The following is a 25,969-nucleotide window of genomic DNA, read 5'->3' as shown; positions in this document are numbered from 1 at the left end:
TTACATGATTAAATGGTTCTTTGCATTGGGAAAGCGTTCTTCAGATTGATGCAGAATGTGCTGTAGATTCTTCTATATAGAACCTACAGCACAAAAAAAGAGTTCTACTATTGGTATGATGTCAAGTTTGTTATAATAAAAGAACACTTTTTGGTGCTACATAGAACCCTTTTCAAAAAGTTCTATACAGAAACATCTACATCACATTCTCCATCAATCTGAAGAACGCTTCCATGATGCAAAGAACTCTTTAATCATGCGAAGGGTTCTTTGAGTGTTCATGGTTCTACAGAGATTTTTTACTAAAGAACCCCTGAAGAACCTCCATTTTTAAGTGAGTTGGGTCTTTCCCCCTATATGTTTTTACATAGAGTGTCTGAATACTTTTTATCCTGTCAATTTCATTTTTTTTTTGGTAACATCTCTTTTTCATGCTTATGAACATGTTTCCCCTAAATGTAGTACATCCAGCATCTATCAGCACAGAATCTGAAGTCTGTCAGTCTCCCTTCTCCTCTTTTTGCTTTAAAACACAAAGTGCTAAAGCTGTAAAGTCAGAGATACGACCAATCACACAGCAGTAACTGTTAATGGCTAGAATGTAACAGAGTAAATATTACAGTAGATTACTTTCCTCACAAATATGTGCAAGTAGAAGTAAAAGGATTCTCAAAATACTCAAAGTACAAACCCAACAAAAATGAATGAGTAAATTCACAAGACAAGAAAAAAGCAAGATGTATTTGCTAAGCATCAGTGAACCATGAACACTTTTACTTTAAAATCAGATGAAAATAACATTTGTTCTTGTGTTTTACCACCATAAGCAGCTCGTAAATGTTAATGTAAATTAACATAGTGATGTAAGAAAATTCTTACATCTCTGAAATGGAAACTTTACAGAATAAGGCAAATATATATATTCTTAACAGTGATGTGTGTTAATGTAATGGGATTCTATTAGTGAAATGTTCAGACAATGTCAAGAGCAGTGGGTGTTTTTATACAGTGGAAAAAAAAACAGTTCAAGGTTTTGATATTCTAAAGATGAAACATTTGTGTTTGAAACTATTTTTCTATGAGGCAAAACAGTCACAGATTCTATGTTCAAACTGTTACAATGAGAAAACTCAGGGTGCAAAATCACAATGAATTCTTAACAGTTGGTTTAGTAATAAACCTACATTTTAAGACCTATGGCTACATAATAATTTGTTCTTCAAAAAATACAGTATTTTTTATTCAAAAAATGATTTGATAAAACCATCAAATGGTTAAAATTCCAGGGCAACAACTTGGCCCCCTCATCTCAGGCTTTCAGTGATCAGTGATTAGTAGTGATAACTTTAAGACTTTGAAACTGATCAATAATGCTGTTTTTAAAAAAACACACTACAATAAACTAAGTCTATTCGGCATTTTTTCTAAAACTTAAGTTTAAAAAGAAAAATAATTTAAAATCAAATTAAAAGGTCTAAAGTATTTAAACAAATCGACAGACAGCTTGACAGTCTTCTCATTAATAACAATAATTGTAGTCTGGCACTTAGTGTAAATGTGGATGCTTCTTAAGTATAAAATAGCAGCTTGAAAATAGATGTTTTATAGCAAAAGTTCTGGGTCCAAACCGTCCAGCGCTGTGATCCACGCATCAAACTCCAGGTAGCACCTTTCCATGGACTGAAAAGCATTTCAAGCGGCAATTCTAAACCGTTTTGGTTTTTTGTTGGTCATTTTTAACGTTTTCCCTGGCTTTGCGGGTCTGTCCGGAGCAGAAGTTCTGGTTCAGTCGGTGTCATAACCCAGGTTGGGTCCCAGCCATCTCTCTGCCTCACTCACAGGAATCTCCTTCCTTCTGGCATAATCCTCGACCTGACCACGGCAAAGCATTCAGTCAGTTAAGACTTATACAGTCATAGGCAGAAGGTACCCCCTACCACATTACAGGTTTTGTTGATGTTGATTTGTTGATTTGAAGTGTAAATAACACAACACAACACACTCAAACATGACATTTTATTGCAAATTTTATTGCATAATTTCTATTTATTTGCTGAGTTTAACATATTGGAAAACATAAAATGTCAACTTTGGCACAGGCAAAAGTTTATTTTTTCCTCAATATGTTAAATTTAGCAAATAAACAGCATTAAAATGTGCAGACATGCATTAACTGAACTCAAAAAAAGGAACCAACAGGTTTGTTGGACTTGAATCTAGAAGTATGTCAACATTAAACAAGTGCATTGCTTTGTCTTCAAGTAACTGGTTTACGTAAAATAAACTAAAATTCTGAAATGAAAGAATATTTCGATGAATGAAAACTCTTTAAATTGATCCAAAGATATTTTTTCCTTATGCTGAGGTAACAAAGTCTGTGTAGACTGATTCTATTCTGTTTGAAAGGAAATGTGGGACGACTGAATTTCATACAAAAAAAATACGTTTTTTTTAAATGTTTAGAGATTGTTTGAACTTATTTAAATCAGAAAATCAACAACACATAATTAGATGTAACGTAATCAAACGTAATTTGACCAGGGGTGCCCACACTTTTGCATACGACTGTGTTTCAGCAGACAGGAATGTACAAATGTAGATAATGGTCTTTCAAAGGGAAACAGTCACGTTTGGCTATTTTAAAGACAGGGTAGCGCTTGTTGTCTTGAGGACTTGAGGCTAACAAGAACCAACGCAATGACGATGCCTAGTCTACACACTTCCAACCCACCCGCTCAACCCCTTCAAGCTCACACCAGAAACACTCCTGTTCACTAACAAATCTTCAAACTCACAACAGCAAGGTGGTCTTACCTACTGGTAATGCAGAACTAGCCACAGTAGTAGCCATTGTTTAATATGGCAGAGTCTAGTTATGCGTTTACATTTTCATAATTGAATCTAAAGTGATCCATAAAACTACATATTTATTCAAAAGAAAGAAAGAAAAATAACAATATTTACCTCGGTTTCAGGCACATTCAATGAGTGGAGACAAACACTTTGTAGTGTCAAGCAAGCACTTTTTCTAGCAGCTAAAGCAGCGTTAAGCCAGTTATTACTGACAGCCTACCTCAGCTCAGGTTCTCTGTTTCTGCTGAGTGTCCATGGAAATACTGAGCTCCTGTCTGCATTTGATGCTGGTTCAAAAGATCTAAACTCTTCCCATCTGGACCCGTATTTATTTACAGCAGCAACTTTTCAACTGTTGCTTTCTTTCACATTCTTTCAGCAGTGCTTGATTAAGACTAGCTTTTCTTCCTGCACAGGTTGTCATACTGACTAACGGTTATTAATTCCACAGGAAATGCAGTTCCCTACTGAAGTTGCAATGCTAACGGGCAGAATGTAAGACACTGACTACTCTTCTCTTACTAGTAGAGGTAAAATAAACTCAAATAAGACAGTCAGGACACTAAAGTTACAACAACCCTTTTGGACAATGCATATGTAAAAATGCCTGACTACTTCCATAAGTGAACGGATTAAGACACAAAACCGGGGGGAAAAGGAAGCATTATGTTTTGATACTGAACAATCTCCTCTCCAGCTTCAGTCATTCTATTATAATTACTTAAAAAAAAAACACAACTGATTTTGTGCATCAGGCATAAACTTATGCACTGGAACCCTAAAGTGATGTGGCATAACCAACCCATTCAACAGCAACACTGTCTCCATAATGATTCAATATTTTCGATTTATGAAGACACTGACTAACTGTGAACAACCGAATAACTCAAAGTCTGATTTTTTCCTTTAATTCTTCATTTTATTACTTCAAAATAAGGTTAAAGAGCAAATAGGCATCAGCACTGCACAACACTCATGTTAAAAACCAGATTACCCTCCATTTGGTTTCACAGATAAGCCGCAGCAGACCCTGAAGTATCGACCACACTTTGTTAACCTCGAGAACATGGGAATTGACACTAGGTGACACGAGCTGCGAGCAAGCAAGCCATTTTTAGTGTCTAAATCACGGAGAGTGAAAAAGACCCAGATTTAGAGGAAAATGTCTCAGATCAAGAGGAGACTGTGACAGAAAAGGCCAGACAGTGTGAAACTGGTTCTTTGCATTTCTTAAATGAGATACAACAAAAGATTTATGTTTTCTTTGGGCTGTAAAATACTATTCAGACTTAAAACTGATCATCAGGAAATGCATATAAAAATTAGCCATGATTATTGATAGTGAATGATAAAAAAATATATATTGCCTGTGATTTCTGGTCACATCGCTCAGCCTTACTTTCAGCCAACTGAGCCTAGGAATGAAGTTTACAGACTCTAGACTAATCTGGAGTCGGGCGGGTAGTTACCTGCTCCTTGGTGATCTTGCCCACAGCGAAGTAGGAGGATTTTGTGTTGGAGAAGTAGAGACCGGACACAGCAGCAGCAGGGGTCATAGCCAAAGATTCAGTTAGACCGATACCTGAAACCAGAGCAAAGATAGGGATACGCTCAGTGTTCTTTTTTTATTAACAAGTGTTAATAAAAAGTGTTCAATTTGAAAATTATTTAGATATTTTCATACATAAAGAGTCACCAGAATAAAGGAATCAACCCATTTCTTAATGTTGCAATGTACTTAACATACAAATAGCACTGCTAATAAAGAATAAAAGCTTCTAGCGGAGAGTTAGCAACATTCAAATTACGTAATTCTTACTCGTTTCAAATAGCTTTCAACATGAGCCACATTAGCGCTGGCTTTAATTCACTCACTATGATCCATATCAGTATTTCTCTGATTGCACAAGCTTGGCAGAAGCTGTTTCGTACCGGTTTTCTCCTGTATGCTAGCGAGGCTCCACATGGTGCGCTTCTCGGTGTGGTCAGGCTGGCTGGGGTAGCCGGCAGCAGGACGAATCCCAGCATAACGGAGCTTGTGCAGGTCGCTAGCTAGCAGATCTCCCTCCGCACTATAACCCCAAAGCTCCCTCCGCACACGGGCATGCAGTTCCTCAGCAAAGGCCTGGCAGCAACCACATCCGAAAATGGTGAGTGCTATGAACTAACGGCTTTCCTTCAATTAAAATCATGGTATGAGATTTAAGGTCATACTAGTGGTTTGTTGATTGAATATTATAAGTAGAAATTTAAAAAAGTAGTAGCTTTCAAATCCGACTAATCCACTCACTGCTATCCGTATCTGCAATTTTGTCTCCCCCTTTAAATTTGAGACCTCTTTTCTTAAACAGTGGTTTAAGAGCAGTTATGTTAAAATGATAAAGAAATGACAATAAAAAGATCTTAATTGCTAAGCTTTCTCACCCTGCTCATCCATTCTCGCTTATGCCTTGCTAGCACATTTGACTGAACCATATCTTAAAATTTAAGAGAACACAAATTTGAGACCCCTTTTCTTATAGGGCAGAGGTCACAAACAGGCGGACCGCGGTCCGAGTCCGGACCCAGACGCTGTCCTATGTGTACCTGAACCTGCAGGCGATAAACTACAGAGAATTTTTTAATTTCAACAGGGTGGTCCTATTTTAAATCACCGCCTTTATGGTGCCGTTTTAGCAGCCCGGGAGACTCAGACCAATCGCACGCGTTGTAAATATCACACGTGACGCTACTCAGCCAATCAGATCTGTGCATTACGATGAGCTCTGAGACTCCAGTGAGTGATGCACACACAGGAGGAACGAGGCGAGAAACAGCAGTCGGAGAAGAAAGTGAGAGAGGGAAGTTATTTCACACGGTGAGCTCTAAAAAGAGAAAAGTGACCATAAATGTTGTTGAAATATTAAGGAAATTGTACTTTTGATTTGACATTCAGTTGTTGACTGTATAAGATGTTGATATACCTACTAGGCTACTTCAGTTTACAGTATATGGCACTGAACCATAATGCAAGTTAGGCATTATGAGGTTCTTGACCTTTGCTTGAGGATAGTTTCCCTAACTGGACCTTACTGAATTTTAATTAAAGACCCCTGTTATAGGGGGTTTAAGGAACAGTTCAGTGAAAAAAAGCTAACTGGCTAAAAATAAACATAGCTGCTAGCATTCACCCCCGCTAGCCCATTCACGGTTAAACAAATTAGCGCTTTTGGGTTCATCTACTCCTTCAAATTTGAGATCATACAAATCTGAGAGTCCTTTTTATATAGTAGACTAAGGAAAGGTTCAGTCAAAATTGCTAACTGGCTAACAATAAATAGAAGTTAATTATTAGCTTTCACACCCTGCTAATCTATTCACTGTTATTAATGCTAGCAATTTTCCCTCAACTATCCCTTCAAATCCAAGACACCTCTTCTTATAGTGATCTAATGGACGGTTTGGTCAGAAAACTTATTAGCTAACAATAAACAGAACTGCTAGCTATCATATCCTGCTAACCCATTCGCTGATCATCCATGTCAGGACTTAGCACTGTCCAAACTATCCCTTCAATACTGGGACCAGGGCAGAGGAGGTGATACTAGTTTAGCATGTATCTGACTGCTATCCCGTGTGTTTCGTTGGTGATCTACAGCTATTTATTTGGAGTTGTGATGTCTTGTGTGTGGCAGTAAAGCGGCACCTCAGCGAGTCTGTCGGCGAGAGCCTTCACCATGATGCTGCTGTAATCATCAGCCTGACGCTCGAAGTCCCGGCTGAGCTCTTCCGCCCCGAACACAGCAACAGCGAACAGCCCTACATAGTCCCGCACCCCGCTGTCCAACGGAGCCACAAAGTCCGACAGACACAGGTACGGCTCCGAACTCGCCGAGTCCTTCTCCGCCTGCAGAGGACATGAAAGCACAGGCAATGACCTTCAGATCATACTGATGTGAGGGAAACTGAAATCGCTGACTAAACGCCGACTCTCTAAGGCATCATATATAAACGTAAAAGCAAAGGTACATAGTTTTGAAATCAAAACCTTTTAGAGGTCTGCAGGGGCATGAAACTGAAGCCTGAACCGGACTCGTACCTCCAACTTCGACAGCTGACCCTGAATGGCCTGAGTGGTTCTGCTAAATTTTATATGCACCCAATGGAATTTTAAACGGTTCACCTTCAGACAGCTTTCATTTTATTCTGTCCATGAAGAACAGTTAGTTAGGCTGGCTTTGTCGTATTGCTGACCACACTAAACAAAAAGCATAAAAGAGAAGGGAGGAAAAAAATCGAAAAAATATTAGAAATCAAACTTAAGCCTGATCTGAACTCAATATTGTAAATGAATTATCGACCCAAACCTGGCCTGAAAACTAATATTTTGCATATTTAAAACTGTCCAACACCAATTTTTCTGTATTATTTTTTTTTATGCTATTTGGAAACTCACTGCCCTTACAGAGCGTGAACCGCCAAGATATGAATTTCCTAGAGAGGCCGCACTTCAGTTCTTAAAAGTTTTTAAGGGTTTTTTTTTGTTTCTCCACCTTCATGAAGAAAGTATGATGTACAGTTATCAATGCAATACTGATACTGTATTTAAAGGCTAGAGATCTTCTTATACATATCATTACTGTCCAGAGAAAACCACGTATCTCCATTTTTGCCGATTTTTAGTTTTCTACATCATTTCAACACACTGGCTGTCCTTTATGTTGTGTAAAAATTTCATGATGCATGGACCAATAGAAAAGCTCTAAAATCACTTGGAATAAAACCTCTTTACATTGATTTACATTGAAAGGTAAGAGTGTTTTTGCCTTCTCCTGTAAATTTAATATTTTGGAGATACTTGTTTTTCTTCGGACAGCAATGATATATAATCTTTACAAGAGTGCTGTACTGTTTGGATGCATGATGAACAGGAGTAGAAAACAAAAAGAAGTCTACCCTAAATCTCCTTCTCAACTACACTCCGATATAACGACATACCAAAGTCAAGCATGACGTTGGTATAACTGAAAGAAGAGCAAAAAAAAAAAAAAGAAACAAAGAAATTTTTGCAATTAATAATAACAATAAGAATAATCAAACTCTTATGTGATAAAGGGTAAAACCTGGGTTTGCCCCCTCACCTGCTGCCTGAGCCCGTAGAAGGTAGCTATGGGATTGGACGAGGTGGGAATGACGTCATCCTCAAACAGAAGAATGTCGTCACCTTGGCTTTGTGCAGGCCAGAAGCCCACCAAACCTCTCGCCTGCAGACCTTTGCTGTCAATCAGCCTGTTTAACAGCCTTAGAGCATCATCATAAACACGCTGGGCCTCCTCTCCTACACACACACACACACACACACACACACACACACAGAGTAATGTACACAAGAACACATTATCACTGACACAGTGTTGTATTCCTACACTTAGTCCTGTTCAGGTGATGCTGACAAAATACATAAATAAATCATTAAATAAATGAATCCAGAACGAACCCTAAACTTTAACACCTATAAGGGAAAAAAAGAGATGCTTTAAATACTTAATGTATGTTTTAAGTTTGTTTGTTTGTTTGTTTTGAAAATAGGCAATTATGCAAAGACAATTTGTCCCATATTTGTAGTCTCAGCACAACAATTTGTCTTTAACATGGCTCAATGCAGTGCAACTGTAAAGGAGGCAGAGTTTCAGTGAATACATTATCGAAAGGGGTGGTTAAGTGTGCAACAGCCAATCAGATCAACTCCTCATTTTGTTTAAAAGCCATGTGAGCAGTGACAGCGCAGCACTATGATTTCCTGCCTTCCTACAAAACAGACAGAATATTGATAATTTATGGACAGGAAAAAAAAAAGGGCAAGTCAGCTATTTTAAAATTTGCCCCCCTTGTCTAACTGATCCTGCCACTGGGTCTGGCCTTGAATTGTCTCTTATTACATTTTATATTATTTCTCATTTGTAGCTCATTGAACCAAATCATGGAACAAATCTTTGGAAACAACAGATTCTAAAATTTCAATCAATACCACAGCTGTGTTTGCAAGTAGATGAGGAGATAATTTATTACTTGAATTTTATGAAAAGTTATTGTTGTCTGTACTGGTAAGAAAAAAACATTACCCTTACAATTTTGTCATGAAAAAATCAGCAGTACATACATGAACATACATGGGAATCAAGTGTGCATGTATTTGATTACATAGCTATATACTTATATACAACTAACTTTGTAAATAGGCAATTGCATTTCAATTATTTTGTAAACAATGTGTGGAAAAATGATTTCTATAACAGATGAAGTTGTTTGCAGGCATATAATAATTGAATGAGTTAAATATCTGCCTATAAAGGCCTTTAGCAGATTCCACACTGAGAAAAACACCTTACCCACGGTTTTGTCTTTGAAGATTTTGGGGTAGCCTCTGTTGGGGTACTTCCCCCTGAGCTGCCACACGTCAAAGAAGGGCTTCCAGTCGATGAAGTCCATCAGCCTCCTCAGGTCATATTTCTCAAACACACGAGTTCCAAGAAACTGTGGTCGAACTACAGAGAAACAGAGGCCACAATCAGTCTCTCTCAGTTTTGCTGCGTCTGATCCACTCGTACCAGCACAACACACACTAGCACACCACCACCACCACGTCAGTGTTACTGCAGTGCTGAGAATGATCCACCACCCAAATAGTACCTGCTCTGTGAGGGTCTACGGGGGTCCTGACCACTGAAGAACAGGGTAAAAGGGGGCTAACAAAGTATGCAGAGAAACAGATGGACTACAGTCTGTAACTGTAGAACTACAGAGTGCACCTATATAGTAAGTGGAGCTGATAAAATGGACAATGAGCGTAGAAACAAGGAGGTGGTCATAATGTTATGCCTGATCGGTGTAAAAGCCAAATTAAAATGTTTTGTTGAATGCAGGCAAAATGTAGGATTTCACAGTAAAAATATTCTAAGGCTCATTTTTCAGGACAGCCAGAAAAAGTTTCTCTTGTAAGGAAAATTCCAATGATTCTTCTGTATGAATGCGATTCGAGGTCTAAAATGCATTTTGAGATGTGTTTATGGTGGAAAGGTACATGCAGGGTGTTCTAAGGCAAAACAGTCCCTAAAAAAAGCTTATTTTTTCAGGTGTCCCTGAAAAATCCTCTACAATAAGTTACAGGAGTGAGGAATGAAAGCCAGCTGGTTCCCACCGAACACCCTAAAAGTCTAGTATACTGGCTGGTATCGGACAATTAAGGGGTTAAAAAGGGAATAACATCATTTGTGCTATTCTGAAATACATATTTTCTTCTTTTCCTTTCACCACACCCTTTAAGCCCTCTGTAGTCTATACACTGGGGGAAGCCCTGAAAGGGCCAGATTACAGTTAAAGGACATGTGAGATCTCGCTGGCAAGAGGCAGCACACCTGGATGCACAATTTTCAGAGACGCTTAATAGCTCGGTAGTGCTTTTTAGTCCCCCCAGGGAGGACACTGGCTGTGTTGAGCAGCTTTAATAGTCACCTGGTGGGGGCTGAGAGAGCCAGTCCACATGTAGGCCTTTCTCCTGCGCCTGCGCAAGAGACAAGTAGCGCCTTTCCTGAAACAGAACCAATAAAACACATTTAAAGATTAAGGTTAACAACCTACACATAATGCACCACTCATTCACTCACTGAATTATTCATTCATTCATTCATTCATTCAGGTAGTCTCACTGACAAGCCATCTAATATTTAAGCCATCTAATATTTAATTTTTTTTTGAAAAACACCACTGTTGCACTCTCTGGTGAACACAAATGTCCGAAAATCCATCTATCGTGTCCTGTGTACACCCAGTCCCCCTTGTAATTCATAAGACTGAGCCGTCGAAATATGAATATTGCTACATGCACACAAACAGTGCTTCTCACTGAACTGACAATGCCAGACTGGCAACCAGTTGAGTCTCATTAAACCTACTTTCACGCAACGTCATTTCAATGTGAAGCAGTGTTACGTTGCTTGTAGCATTGCTGTAGCAATATTCATGCTCTGAGGATTCAGTGATAAATGTACGTGGGACAAAGCGTTTGTTTACCACAGGGCACGACAGCGGCACACTGTTCATGTTTCTTATAGAGCTTTGTGTACTATAGTATACTAGGATCAGAGCCGAACCGTGACCAGTAGAGCTAGCCCTTCAGTTTGGGCCATAAACGTCAAAATAATAACAATAGCAATATTTATTTATATAGCACTTTTCATGCCGTTGGCAGCTCAAAGTGCTTTACAGACAGGTGATAAAGTTAAACAGCAATACAAGAAATTATAAGTATTAATTTAGAATCATATAAGAAAATGACAAATTAAATTAAAGATAAACACCACGAGACGAAGAGTTTTAATTAAATGTTAAAGAGATACGTTTTTAGATGCTTCTTAAAAGTGAGCTCTGAGCTTGACTGTCTAATAAAAGGTGGAATTGAGCTCCACAGTTTAGAAGCAGAATAACTGAACGAGTCTCTCCATGTTTTCTGTATTTTACAGAAGGTGTTTGCAGAAGGTCAGTATCTGCAGATCTAACATCACGTGTTGGAACATAAACAGACAGACACTCTGAGATGTAAACAGGAGCTTTAAGGTCATTTAGAGCCTTAAAAACTAGTAGTAGAACCTTAAAATGAATGATACAGGCAGCCAGTGCAGTTCTTTTAAAACGGGAGTGATCTGATCTCTCTGTTTCGTTTTTGTTAGGATGCTGCTGCATTTTGTATGAGTTGTAGAGGATGTATTGTTTTCTTAGGAGGTCCAGTAAGAAGATCATTACAGTGATCAACTCTGCTTGTAACAAATGCATGAACAAGTTTCTCTGCGTGACTCTGAGATAGAAAAGGCTGAACTTTAGCGATATTTCTCAAATGATAAAAAGCTACTTCTGTGACTGTGTTTATATGCGGGATAAAACAGAGCTCGGAGTCTAAGATCACACCCAGGTTTAGTACTTCAGGTTTGGTATATGAAGCTAAAGAACCAAGTTTGAGTTTTGTACCAACCATCACTATTTCCATGTTTTTCGTGATGTAGCTGTAGAAAATTTTGCAACATCCACTGAGAAATATATAAACACACAACCGGCTGAAAGCTGCTTAGACTGTGGCTCATATTTACAGTCAGAGACCTATCTAGAACATCCAGAAGGCCTAGAGAGCTCGGTCACCATCTTATCCAGAAAGGACTGTGGGACTGCAGGTTTTCATTCTAATCGAGCAGAAACACACCTGATTCCACTTCATCAGCAGATCTCATTCAGTGTCAGTCTTAAAACACTTCATTAGATACACAATGTGTGCTTCTGCTTGGCTGACATGAAAACCTGCAGCCACATCGGCCCATTGGAGAAAAGATTGGTGAACCTTGGCCTACAGTGACATTTACTTCCTCATGAAATTAGTTCCACTCATTGGAAATTAAAGCATGACTGGTTGATTCCATCGTCAGTTCCATTGTTTTAGTGGTTAATCTGACACATTTGGCCTGCAGTTCAGCTCTTGAAGTCCTAACCAGTGAGAGAGCTCACTTGGCTGTGTCTACCTAGAAAGGTAACTCTTTTGCTTCCAACCCAAACTTAAGAGTTTATAAAAGCAGGATGATTAAATAAAAATAAACTACAATTACAGACGTGTTTTTTATTTCACAGAAATCTTTAGGTCTTTTCTGAAGGCCTAAACAGCCTTGAGGGTTCCCCTCTGACTAAGGTAGAGTGAAAAAGGAGTGTTTCTGCATTTGCTAGTCACAGTAAAGCGTGTAACTCGGTGTTGGGCTGTTAAAAATAAAGAAACACAGCAAGACTTTTGACAAACAGACCTTGAGAGAGTCGTAGTGGTCCTGTCTGATCTCCTCATACTCCTCTGTTACCTCCTCAAAGTAATCCTCACACACTCCCTCATCCAACAGCTGAGAACACTGCAGAGAGAGAGGGAGAGAGAGCGCGAGAGAGCGAGAGAGAGAGAGAGAAATATAGGTAAAATTGTGATTGCTGGAATCATTACAACAGTGACAAATAAATATCCTGATCTATAAAAAATTACATTTATTGAAAGGCAAAAATTACATGAAACCCTGAGCATTCAGGACTTCTTATCCCCTCTCTGAATTTTAGATTTCAGCTTTATCCAAAGCCAAAAGTGCAGAATTTCACTCCACAGCCACAGGCTGACCGCACCATTCTGACTCTTCTGTCCTTCAGATGCTGACTTTGAGGACAAAATCCCCCACTGACAAAGCTGTGAGTGAGTCAGCTATTTTTATCTACAATGACTCATCGCAAAAGAGGCAGTTTTAAAGACTAAAAACACCCAAGCTTCATTTGCACTACCTCATCCAGACCCCAAGCTACTGCTTTTAATAGTCAACCAGTCAGAATCACTGAAATTCTGCCAGCTGTTTTTTTTTTCTGACTGCTCAGACATTCTAAAGTGCTCCAAATGGTTGGGATATGGACTATGGAAATGACAGGAGTTATTTTTTAATTCGGGAATGGGCTCTTAAACATAAGTGCATTTCTGCTCCTCATTAAAGAGGTTAAAGCTTTTCCTCTGGTCTATTTAAAGAAATATAATGGATACTTGATTTTTTTTTTAATTGAAGAGTTTGATGCAGTATGAACTGCATGAACAGCATGAACTGCTGCTTTAAGGGAAGCAGAGACTGTCTTCACCACATGAATGGCCTATTTCAGGTTCAAAGCAGTACGTTTTGGCCGAAAGGCCATGAGTTTTCATGAACGCAGTACAAAAATTCACAGAAATGTAGGATACGGGCTCTTTAAGAAAGAGAGCTTACCACAACAACACTGCGAGACGCATCAAGTACGTGAATAACAGGGCAGCTGTACCGAGGGGCGATCTTCACTGCTGTGTGAGTCCTGTTCAAACACACACACACACACACACACACACACACACAGTTAGGTGGAGATGGTTTAGGGTTGTTGTGAATTTAAAATTTTATAAGTAATGACAGTAAAATAGAACGAACTTTGAAGTTGTCGCTCCTCCAATCAGCAGAGGAGTCTTCATGCCCAGACGTTCCATCTCCTTAGCAACGTGAATCATCTCATCAAGAGACGGAGTGATGAGACCGGACAAACCAATTATATCTAGATACGGACAAAATCAACAACATTATATGTTTGTGTGTGTGTGTGTGTGCATGTGCGTGTGTGTGTGTGTGTGTATATACATATATATATACACACACACACCGATCAGGCTAACATTATGACCACCTCCTTGTTTCTACAAGATTTTAAACACAGTGTCCACTCACTGTCCACTCTGTTAGACACTTCTACCTTATCAGTCCACCTTGTGGATGTAAAGTCAGAGACCATAGCTCATCTGCTGCTGCACAGTTTGTGTTGGTCATCCTCTAGTCCTTCATCAGTGGTCACAGGACGCTGCCCACAGGACGCTGTTGGCTGGATATTTTTGGTTGGTGGACTATTCTCAGTCCAGCAGTGACACTGAGGTGTTTAAAAACTCCAGCAGCACTGCTGTGTCTGATCCACTCAGACCAGTACAACACACACTAACACACCACCACCACATCAGTGTTACTGCAGTGCTGAGAATGATCCACCACCCAAATAGTACCTGCTCTGTGAGGGTCCATGGGGGTCCTGACCACTGAAGAACAGGGTAAAAGGGGGCTAACAAAGTATGCAGAGAAACAGATGGACTACAGTCTGTAACTGTAGAACTACAAAGTGCACCTATATAGTAAGTGGAGCTGATAAAATGGACAATGAGCGTAGAAACAAGGCGGTGGTATATGCTCCATATGCTAAACTCCCCAAATAAACAAAAACTGTCCACTAAAATTTATTACAAAATGTAATTTGACTGGGGGTGCTCAAACTTTTGCTTACAACTGAATAAATTGTGAATTATTGCATTTTTTTGTGTAGTTGCTTGTGGCAGTGGGGGTGAACCAGCAGGTAATTTGCCTGAAAATTTCAAATACCTGAAAGTTTTTTTTTTTCTCTCCTGTGTTTTGCTGGGGGCTGAAAAGCCAAGCCTAAATCCGCTTAAGTACTTCCATTAAAAACATCAGCTCTGCTTTATTACTCCAGCTCCCGAGTCTTTCCTCTCCATTAATCCGAGGGTTTTCACATTCAACATGTCTTATTTTCTAAAATTTGACTCTAAAGATATATTTTTTCTATTTAAAAAGCTGATTAGAAGATTATGGGTTTGGTTCATGGTGTTTTCTTGAAGCCCTCAGCCACTGCATGGATTTGTTTAGATTCACCACCAGCACTTCTGATTTAATTTAGTGAAAAAAATGATCAGATAAACCAGGTATTGGATTATAACTACAAATTAGACTGGGCCTCATCAAGGAGAGGTTTGGAGATGGTCAAAACAAAAAAAAAAATCACTACTTTTCATATTAATGTTTTATATTGCCATATTAGTGTTTTTCCAGGCAAAAATGCTTACTGGCCAGAAAAATACCTTTTTAAAAGACGCACTATATGATTCTGGATAACAATCGTATATTTGAACACAACAGCAAAACAAATACACCTCTCCCTTCAGTGCGCCTTCAGAAGCTCCGCCCCCCAAATTCATGGATGCGAATCGCAGAGGCGAATGACTCTCAACTAGCAAGCATTTTTTTTTTAGATCTTCAAGGCCATAAAACCCTTCGCAAACGTACGGATAAATAACGTGATATAACGTTGGAGCAGTTGCTCTCACAAACATTCGCAAACGGGACAAAACAATACTGACCTACTGGTTCTGTGAAAAAGCAAAAATAAGTTAATATTGCCACCCGTCAAGCAGAAACAGAGCAACCTCCTCATCCCTTTTCATACCGTTCAACCTTCTCAGTAAAGCTGAAGTCAGCTTCTTTTTCGCCAGCTTCTTGTTCGAATTTTCCCGTTCCACCTTAAATGGTGCAGCAGTTACATTCAGGTGCCTCAGGCACATACTGAAACTGCTGCACGATTTAAGGTGGAACGAGAAAATACGAATAGGCAGCCAACTTCAGCCTCGTCAACTTCGAGGAAGATTCAGCGGAGGAATATTTGGAAGGTCACTTTCACGTGAACGTTTCCGACTGCACTCCGCTACCTTGCATATACAATGCTGTGTGGACGGTCACTGTCTTTGTTTCTTGGAGATGACCAATGTTTTCACAGGGCAGGACTAACATGTACGCACGGCTGGACCTATATCTGCATAAAAAATAGCTGTTTGCTGTGGAGAGACGGTGTTTTTTTGTTTTTATGCACCAAAGATCTGAAACACATTGCCAATAAACATGCGTCAGGCTTCTTCTGTCAACGTTTTTAAAAAACAGTTAAAAGCATATTTCTTTACTTTAGCATTTAAGTAGATTTTTTATTGTTTCCTTTGTTTTAACTGAGAATATTACTATTACTTTTATTTTCTTCTTAGTTGTATTTTTAGTCTATTTTTATTTATACTTTTATCTTGTGCTTTTTACTTGTAATTATTATTAATATCGCCCCTTTTCTGCTATTTATTTGTTTATTTTACGAACTTTATCTTTTTTCTCTTCTTCCTCTTGTTTCTACTTTGTATTGTGAAGCACTTTGAGTTGCATTTTTACTATATGAAATGTGCTATTTACACAGTACTGTATATCGCAAACGTCTAAATAAAACCTTTCAATCCTGCAGATTTTAATAAACGGGATGTGCTTTTAAAGGATGTTATCGGGTGGGTATTTGGGTCTTATTAACACAGCCCACCTGCTTTCTTCTCAACAGCCTCCTTCAGGATCCTGTCGCACGGTACCATCACGCCCAAATCAATCACTCTACAAAGAGAAACATTCAGCTGTTATGTTTCCAGACCCACACATACTCACTCTTAATCAAAGGTAACTGCTTAATCACCAGACCCCCACAGTCTTTCATTAGCCGCAAGTGCCCCATTACTTAGACTGATGATATTGTTTATGCATCAATCTTGAAAATGACAACAACAATTCACAGCCCATTCACACCCTTAACACGCACGCTAGAGGTCTGCACTCCAACGCGGATTCCTGCGGGACCTGCCACAACACCTTGCAGCGCTGGACTAATTTTCAGTGCTGTGCGTGGGAGCAGGACACAGGACGCACGAAGAGAAATCCCATAAATTAATGTACAGCCTAAATAAAGTACAACGAGCACTAAATCATATTTATAAACAATATAAAATGATAACAGTAAAACAACTAAAATGAATGAAGTCATTCTAAAGAGCTGCGAAGCAGCCGATCATGTGAACAACACGCAAATTCTTGTAGCTTACAGAGAAGGTGGAGCCTTAATTCTGTCGAGCCCAGCAAAACACCTCAAATAACCGCTCTGTGGTTTAATTCCTGCTCTGTGTTTAATAAATGGTGTTTGGTGAAGTTACTTCACAGTAACCATGTTTACATGCAGCCTAATAATCCGTTAATAATCCGACTAATAGCGCAATCTGAATAGAATACGTCCATGTTTACACCTCAATCAGAATAGACTAGTCTGATTGAGGCCATTCGGAAAACAATTTCTATCCGATTGAACGAGGTGGGTAATCCTGTAAATAATCCGTTAAATAGAAGAATAATATCTGTGTAAACGCCTGTATCCGATTACATTCCCTATCGGAAAGTTTAAGTCCGTTCTGATCATGTTCGTCGCGTCGTAGAGAAAGTTTATGACGTTCAACATGGCGGAGCAGAAACTGGTCTGCAGAGGAGACGAAATTTATGCTCTGATCTTTAAAAGACGGCGGTGGGACGGACGTCCAGCTTATGTGTCTCAGAACACGACGTCTTCCTCTCGGCCTTCTTTAATAAGGACGTGTGAAGGATGTTTTCCTGAGTCTGACATCATTTTAAAGCAATTAAAAACACGAGCACTGCTCACTGCTGCTCATCTCACTCTGACTGGACTCACTCTAAGTGGTTCTCTATGCATGCGCGTCATTTTGGATCGGATTACTTGTAGTGAGCATGTAAACGAAGATTTTCCATCAGAGGGCTGTGTTTCTTTGCATGTAAACACAGCCAGTGAGCCTGATGCCATTGACTGTCATGTTATTTCAGCAGAGGATAATGTGTTTGTGAATAAACTACATCACACGAAGTTTCGCGGGTGGGAGCGGGCCAAAGGATTGCGATTTTCTGCGGGTCCGAGATGAAATCTTGTGGGAGCGGGACTGAAAAAAACAGTCCAGTGCAGACCTCTAATGCACACAACCCAGAACACTGGCTCCTGTAATTCACATGTGTCAGGCTCCAGTCCTGGCAGGCCAAAACACTGCAGGCTTCAGCACACTGCCTCATTAAACACGCCTAATTCAGCTCATCAGCTAATTAGCAAAGCCTTCATGAACTGAATCCAGAGTGTTAGATGAGGGTAAACGCTGGTCTCCGCAGCACTTTGGACCAGAAGGTCCCCAGTTTGACACACCTACTGTAATCAAACAGCTGTATTTCACATTAGTCTCTCTATTCATCAACATCTCCGAGCGTTTGTGTGTGTTTGTTAGGCTTTTGCCAAAGAGCAGCATTAACCCACTGACATTCTATACATACCGGAAATTGTTGCATCCCAGAACGACACCTACAATGTTTTTGCCGATATCGTGGACGTCTCCCTTCACTGTGGCCAGAACTATGGTGCCCTGATACGGATCCTGCAGAGGCACAAGCACAAACACGGATCACTCACAGTTACAGACTGCAGAGTTATTTATCACTATTAATTTTTTTTTATATATCTGATTCATACCCAATCACAAAAGGTCTTAATGCTGAATTACTTCTAAATGGAAAAGAACACTGTGGAAACTTTTTAGCATTATTATTCTTATGTTTTTGCAAATTATTTTATGTAAATTATGTTTTCATTTCTTGCAGAATATTGTAGATTTAAACATAGACACCAACAAGTATGTTATATGGGGAAAAACAAAAAAATATTAAATAATATACTGTAATAACCTATTTATAGTAATTTCTCAAGTTGTCTGCACTGACATTTTATCACTTCATTCTGGTTATTAATATAGCTATTATTTTACTCTGGATATGAATTTTATTGGAACTTCACTCTGGATATTAATTTTATAAGCACTGCAATCTGAATACTCATTTTATTATAATTTATTTTGGATGCTAATTTAATTATAACTTCACCTTGGTTATTAATTTTATTAGAACTTTATTCTGAATATTAATTTAATTATAACTTTATTCTGTTTTTTTCATTTGATTAGAGCTTTATTCTGGATATTAATTTAACCAGAACTTCTTTCTGGATACAAACTTATTTAGAACTTGATCCTCAGTATTCATTTAATTAGCACTTCCTTCTGGATATTAATTTTAATAGAATATTCTGGATATTAATTGTATCATAACTCGTATTGTATCATATTCCAACGGCACTTTTGATGTTATACAGCTTTCATTACAATTTTTTAAGAAGCTTCATGCAAATTATTTGAAAACTCTGAAATTGTACAGTAGCAGCACCAAAACCCCTTTATATGCAATAAAATGGGTTTTTCGTATCATAGAAAACATTAGTTTCAAAGTTTTGAAAAACAGTGTGTGTGTATAAAAAAATCACTCTAAACTGAGCCTGAGAGTCCTGACAGCCCAGTGTGGTGACTCTGACAGACGGAACAGATGTTCTCCTGATAATAAGGATGACCTCTGGCTGGGGTGTGAAACAGCCCTGCTGCTCTGAGGTCATTTTCTGGAATCTGCATATTGTTTCCTTGTACAGCTTTGCGTTAAGAGATTTCCGTGGATAAACGTGTGAACTCTCACAGTGTCCTCTGACTCTCCAGACGCGGCCATCATCTCCTCTCTCTCTTTCTCCATGAAGGGAATCAGGTAGGCCACGGCCTTCTTCATCACACGAGCCGACTTTATCACCTGAGCACACACAGACACTGTGGTTACATGAGCAACATTATATTGTGTGGTGACAGACCAGGCCTGAGCTGCCCCAGAGCTCCTGCACGCTCTCCAAGGTACTGGACCTAAGGAGCATGACCTCCTGTTGTCTTTGTCTCTCTCTGTGCCCCCTTTTGACTCCATGTGGCTGACTTGTATGGCAGGGTTCATATAATTAAGTCATTTTCAAATTCAAGGACTTTTCATGAGTTATTCAGTACCAAAAAAACAAAAACTCCAGTACTGAATCTCCAGAGCAAAACGATAAGAACCTTAATTAAAGTGCAATGTGTTGATGGTTTTAAAGTAATTAACAGAATAATTTCATTGTGACATTGAACAGCGCAAATATTAAGATTACTCAATTAAAATATTATTTAGTTTCACAAATGAGAAAATATTAAGGAAATAACATGAGATATAGATTACAGGGATATAATACAGGGGTATGATCAGTATTAGCTATATGGCCTATTCATTAGCTTTAACGGTAACACTTTATTGGATGGTCCACTGTAGATACTTTGTAAATGCTCAGTCAGTCTATAAGTAACATTCAACTAAATCTCCATTAAATGCAACTGAACTCCAAGTTTAGTGTGAAAGAGTTTATTAAATCTATTCCTAACACTAAACCCAACCATAATGTTGTTGATAATCAGCTGAACATCACCAGACGGTTTGACGTATCTGTAGAACATTTATAGGGGACCATCCAAATAAAGTGTGACCGCATTAAGGTGTGGGCCTTTACACACTGAACACAACATGAAACACAAAAATGTGAAATATTTGGGTTGAAATAGTTTTTGCATCCAAACTACACACACCAGATGTGACGCAAGTTATTCATGTTGTGAATAAAATGAATATGTATCAAATAAGATCTCCTTTCCTTTTCACAAAATGGGCAAACTGGGACACTGAGGACGCTTTCCACTTTGGAAAAGCGAAAGGAGAACAAAGAGTTTCATGTCAGGAGCTAATCTTTATGAGTGCTTTCACGCGCAGCTGGAATCTCAGCGAGTTTGAGCCGCTTTTGGAGATGCAGCTTCACACGAGACGAAAATAAATGGGCTGAATGTTTTTAAGTGCAAATAAGATCCGATTCCCGAAAGAACAGACAAACTGTGACGTCTGGCTACTGTCCATTTTGGAAGTGAGAGTAGCGTGGGGAGCTTCATGACTTCATTCAAAACATTCAAGAGCTGAAATGTTGCAGTTGCTGCAACAGTCAATGCGTCATCTTGGTGTGTAAAGGCCTTTAAGCTACATCATAATAAAAATTTAAAGCTTAGAACCAGAGGATGATAACATTTAATGTCCCATACTAATGTGAAGGTATTTTATTAAATAAAAATGGTTACAGAAACTTATATTTTCCATGACTTTCAAGTACATTTTTTGATTTTATCATTTTTCACGGAAAGTTCAGTACTGAATTTGGCACATTTATTGTCCTTGACTTCCCAAGTTTTTCAGGACCCGAATGAACCCTCTATATGCAATGTATATAACGGCAAGTATACAATGAACAAGTTTGCAACATCCCCAGTCAAATTACGTTTGGTTGATTTTCTAAGTGAAAATGAGTTAAGCCATCCTCTACAGGGAACACACTTAAATACGGCTTTTAAATTGGCATTAACCCTTGTGTGGTGTTCAGGTCTGTGGGACCCATTTTCAATGTTTACTAAAAGAAAAAATGATGACTTATTATTATTTCAACCTCAGATTCTTGTTCTTTGCTCATTTTCTGTGAAGAACATATAAAATAACCCTATTTTCAGTGTCTTCACTCTGTTCACCCCCCACACATTTATATTACACATGTGGTGCTGGGTGAACCCGCGGGGGAGTAAAAGTGTGGAGGTGCTGTGTCCTTCACTCTGTTCTCCTCCTACATGGCCTGCTGTTAGTGTGTCTGTGTGTGTGTGTATGTGTTTGTATATGTGTGTGTGTGTGTGTGTGTGTGTGAGGGTGGACAACATGGACAGGCTGCTGACTGGCTACAGCTGCTGAAAGTAGAACCCTACACTGGACACTTGTGATATTTTAAACATCTGGTATTTCCACATAAACTGTTATGGCTGTATTGATTTAAAAACAATAATGCAGTGGGTCCACCAGACCACTGAGTAACAGACACATCAACACCACACAAGGGTGCGGAAGTGTGTTCTCTGTAAACAATGTGTAAACTTATTTTCACTTAATCAACAAAGCTTTATTTGACCAGGTGCGCCCAAACTTTTGCATACAACTGTAAGTATTTGCATTTGTCTTATTTGCCCAAAAGAATGATTTTATTCCATTTATAAAGCAGTGCATTTTGTTATAGCTATAATCAAACTTTTGACAGAAAACATGACAAAACAAAACAGGACATCAGGACATCAAAAGGCATTAAACTACAAGCTAAAAACAGACATTTATTCATTATCATGGTGCCCCTCACTGCCTCCCTTCATTTATGTCTCTATTTATAACAAACGTAATGAGCCTAAAACAGTCCTGTGGCACAAACAGAGATTTTAGTAAAAACCATATTTATAAACACAAGCTGTTAATAATTCACTTTTAATAACATTTTATGACAAAACCTGGGTTTTCTTTTGTGGTGCATTTCTTAATCAGGGACGTCCCGGCGCTGTTTTTCCTGCTCTAATGCAGGAACCCTTTAGCTGGCAGTACATTTCAAAAGACGGCAACTGGTCAAAGCGAAACGTCGTCTTTTTTACCAAACAATGTGGTGGTTAGAATTTGTTGGTGTGCTGCTTGTTGAATTAAACTCCTAATCACTGCATCATTTGTTCTGAGTTCACTTAGGACAGCTTGCTCGGCCGTAGCTGGACTTTGTTTAGCTATTTCGTCACCTGAGTGGAGAAACTGTGTAGAAAGTGCTGATTCTAAACCTTCATTCGATACCACACCTGTGTTTGTAAGTAGAAGAGGAGATTTGAATTTGATGAAAAGCTATTGAAGTGTACAGTCTTCTTTTGGCAAAAAGAAAAAAACATCATTTACATTTATTTTGGCATCAAAACAAAAACAGAAAAAAAGCTGAAAGCGCAGATTTGAACATGTCACTACAGAATGTAAATCTAATGTCATTCATTATGTAACTAATTATATATTTAACTATATGACCGTGTACACAGTTATGTGGTAAAGCGGAAAAAATCTGGTGAATCGGTGTGCGGCACCGCTGGTAGTGCGGGAGTGTGTGTGTTGTTAGCTACCTGCGGCAGGAACATCTTTCCAGCTCCAAACAGATCACCCACGGTCTTCATGCCGTTCATAAGCGGCCCCTCAATAACGTGGAGTGGACGGGGGTAGCGGTTAGTCTGTGCACGAGCCTCCTCTGTGTCCTCGACTACATACTTCTCTATACCCTTCACACACACACACACACACACACACACACAGACACACACGCACACACACACACACACAAAATAATCTATACAACACCAATAATAATTAAGATTGTATAAAATATTAATGATAATAATACGATAAAAATTATATTAGCAGCTCCTGTTATTATTGTGTTTTTATTATTATCATTATAGTTTATTGTAACTATTGTAAAGCAGCATTTCTGATACACTCACTCACACACACACACTCCTACCTTTATAAGAGCATACTCCAGTCTCTCCTCCACACTTCCCTTTCTCCACTCATCTGTCTGAATCACCTTCTTCCCTCCTTTAGCGTTATTCTAAAATCACCATTCATAAAAAATGCAAAAATTACTAATAAAGCTAGGAGTATTATTACTACTCAAACCAGTGTTAATAACATGGATACTATAATCATATAAATTATTAATATTATTACTACTACTATTACTACTACTACTACCACCACCATCACTACTACTACTATTACTACTACTACTACTAATAATAATAATAATAATAATAATGATAATGATAATAAGACATAAAAGGTCACACGTGAACCTCAAGGGGAAAAAAATGTTTGTTTAAGCAGGACAGTCGAGAATGAACATATTATTATTTCTCAGAGATACTTATTTATTTAATATTATCCACATATTTATTGAAGGCAACATGACAAAAGACTTTTGCATGTGCAAAAACACAGAACCTGCAGGACATGTGGAGTGAGGGATGGGATAAAGTAAAAAAACAGACGTAAATCTGAGATCTGACCAGGTGAAATGTGTTCGGGACCATTGTGGCCTTCAAGCAGAATGAAAAAGTACTGAAAGCATCTGGCTTTGGATACTTTCTATAAGTGAACACTGACATCGGGCTGGAAATGCATTTAACACACAGAAATGTACTGAATGTTCATTTTCAGTTTGTCTATCCAGGTTAAACAACGAAAAAAAAATACAAAAATAATTTTTCCTTTGAGGATCATTTGTGATCTTTGTGTCAGAAATTATTTTTATGTGACCATTTCCCATCCTCTCTTTATCCTTTAATTAAACAGGCTGTTTTGGTTACCTTAACTAGAAATGATACATGTAAATGAGCTTTGTTCTGATTGGCTGCTCTGCGCCTTGTTCAAAGAGCAGCCCAGGCTGAGATGCTCACCTCTGTTTGCTGAACAGGCAGATGTGTGCAAGTGTGTTGGCTTTAGTGACATCACAAAAATATGAGGCTGTATTTAAGTGTATATGTATGTAGGTATGTATGCATGGGTATGTGTGTATATGTGTGTTATATATGTGTGTACATATGGATTTTGAGCATTGTTTCAGGTGGTCCACCTGAATTTCATTAGGTAAAGATGCAGTAGGTAAACATGCAATGACAATTAGAGGAATCTAATCTAATCTAAAAGCAATCTGATTATCTGATTATTCAAATAGTCTATAAACAGCGATTTTTAGATTGGAGTAAGATCTAGAAATCCGGATTTTAAGGTCTAGAGAGCCGGATTTTAGCTCAGTAATCAGATTTCTCAGTTCATGTAAACTCTTACTCTGATTTCTTTCGGATTTGTGTGAAAACAGACGGTGTTACCGGAAATAAGCGAGCAGCGTTGCTGCAAAACGGCAAGAAAACTCTTTGGGAGCGACACTGAAACCAACTACATTCCTCACAAAATTAAGAATCTGAATATTCTTCATCTTCTAGATGATGTACATTCATATTTTCAGGTAAAGTAAAAAAAAAAAAAGCTGCAACATGATGTTTGAATTTTACATTATGTTTACATCACGTCTTATTTTGTGAGTTTATTGGCTGGTTGCAAAGCAGAAATTCGATTACTCAAGTACATGTAAACACGTGATCGGATTACTGACAAAATTTGATTTTCGGCCGTTATTATATGCGGATTATTAAGTGCATGTAAATGCACTCAATGTTTAAAAATGTTTTTTGCAGCTTAGTTTCCATATGTGGGCTGTATGGACTGCAGAGTGAGCACATTTTGGAATTTTAACAATTTTTTACAAAATGCATTAAACTATTTAATTAAACAAATAGTTACAGGCCCTTTAAACAAACAAACAAACAAACAAAGTACCTGAGCGTACTGCAGCAGCTTCTCTGTGGCTTCTGGGTCTCGGTTCCAGATCAGGTTCTCGCACAGCTCAAGCAGCTGTTTATCAATGTCGTCATACACCGGCAGATTTCCTGCGTTTACAATACCCATATCCATCCCATCCTGCAGGGGGCGCAACAGAGATGGGAAAGATCACCATCAGGTCTGTGATCTTATCTTGGCAGCTGGAGCCCAAACATTCAAGTAAATCAGTTAGCAGCGAACATAACTAGACTAAGGAAGGAGGCTTTTCAGAGAACTGCTGGTGGATGAGCCGATTAATTCGTGTTACTTTTCGCTTAGCCTTGATTACCAGGAGCTCACTCCACCTACACATAACAGAAGAAACTATGAGTATTAGTTTAAAATCATACAAGACAATGACACAGATAAAATTAAAGAGATAAATACCAGAGACATACAATTTTAATTAAATGCTAAATTAAAAAGATCCTTTTTCCAATTTTTCTTAAAAGTGTGCAGAGCATTTGCAGGTATTTGCAGAAGGCCAGTATCTGCAGATCTGAGATCACAGACAGACATTCTGTGATGTACATAGGTGTTTTAAGGCCTAAACTAGGAGCAGAATCTTAAAATCTGTCCTAAAGATACAGGCAGCCAGTGCGGTTCTTTCTAAAAACGAGTGATCT

At 38.6% G+C, this 25,969-nt stretch overlaps 1 protein-coding gene across 1 annotated transcript in view; it reads right to left on the bottom strand.

Moving 5' to 3' along the window:
- Nucleotides 1-753: 753 nt before the first annotated feature.
- The window catches only part of mtr (5-methyltetrahydrofolate-homocysteine methyltransferase), a 49,573-nt gene continuing 24,357 nt past the window's right edge, over nucleotides 754-25,969 (bottom strand). Inside the window, exons 18-33 of the mRNA XM_036571986.1 lie at nucleotides 25,302-25,442; nucleotides 23,425-23,514; nucleotides 23,030-23,182; nucleotides 19,659-19,766; nucleotides 18,417-18,517; nucleotides 16,591-16,658; nucleotides 13,842-13,962; nucleotides 13,647-13,728; nucleotides 12,669-12,767; nucleotides 10,345-10,420; nucleotides 9,222-9,377; nucleotides 7,974-8,170; nucleotides 6,539-6,739; nucleotides 4,786-4,978; nucleotides 4,323-4,435; nucleotides 754-1,872 (exon numbers count right to left, since the gene is read on the bottom strand). Coding sequence (XP_036427879.1) covers nucleotides 1,786-1,872; nucleotides 4,323-4,435; nucleotides 4,786-4,978; nucleotides 6,539-6,739; nucleotides 7,974-8,170; nucleotides 9,222-9,377; nucleotides 10,345-10,420; nucleotides 12,669-12,767; nucleotides 13,647-13,728; nucleotides 13,842-13,962; nucleotides 16,591-16,658; nucleotides 18,417-18,517; nucleotides 19,659-19,766; nucleotides 23,030-23,182; nucleotides 23,425-23,514; nucleotides 25,302-25,442 — 1,986 coding nt within the window. The 3' untranslated portion in view covers nucleotides 754-1,785. The remainder of the gene's footprint in view (nucleotides 1,873-4,322; nucleotides 4,436-4,785; nucleotides 4,979-6,538; nucleotides 6,740-7,973; nucleotides 8,171-9,221; nucleotides 9,378-10,344; nucleotides 10,421-12,668; nucleotides 12,768-13,646; nucleotides 13,729-13,841; nucleotides 13,963-16,590; nucleotides 16,659-18,416; nucleotides 18,518-19,658; nucleotides 19,767-23,029; nucleotides 23,183-23,424; nucleotides 23,515-25,301; nucleotides 25,443-25,969) is intronic.

The sequence above is a fragment of the Colossoma macropomum genome, unplaced genomic scaffold (assembly GCF_904425465.1).
Source record: "Colossoma macropomum unplaced genomic scaffold, Colossoma_macropomum, whole genome shotgun sequence".
NCBI classification, from domain to species: domain Eukaryota; kingdom Metazoa; phylum Chordata; class Actinopteri; order Characiformes; family Serrasalmidae; genus Colossoma; species Colossoma macropomum.
This window is presented reverse-complemented; position numbering and strand designations above follow the sequence as displayed.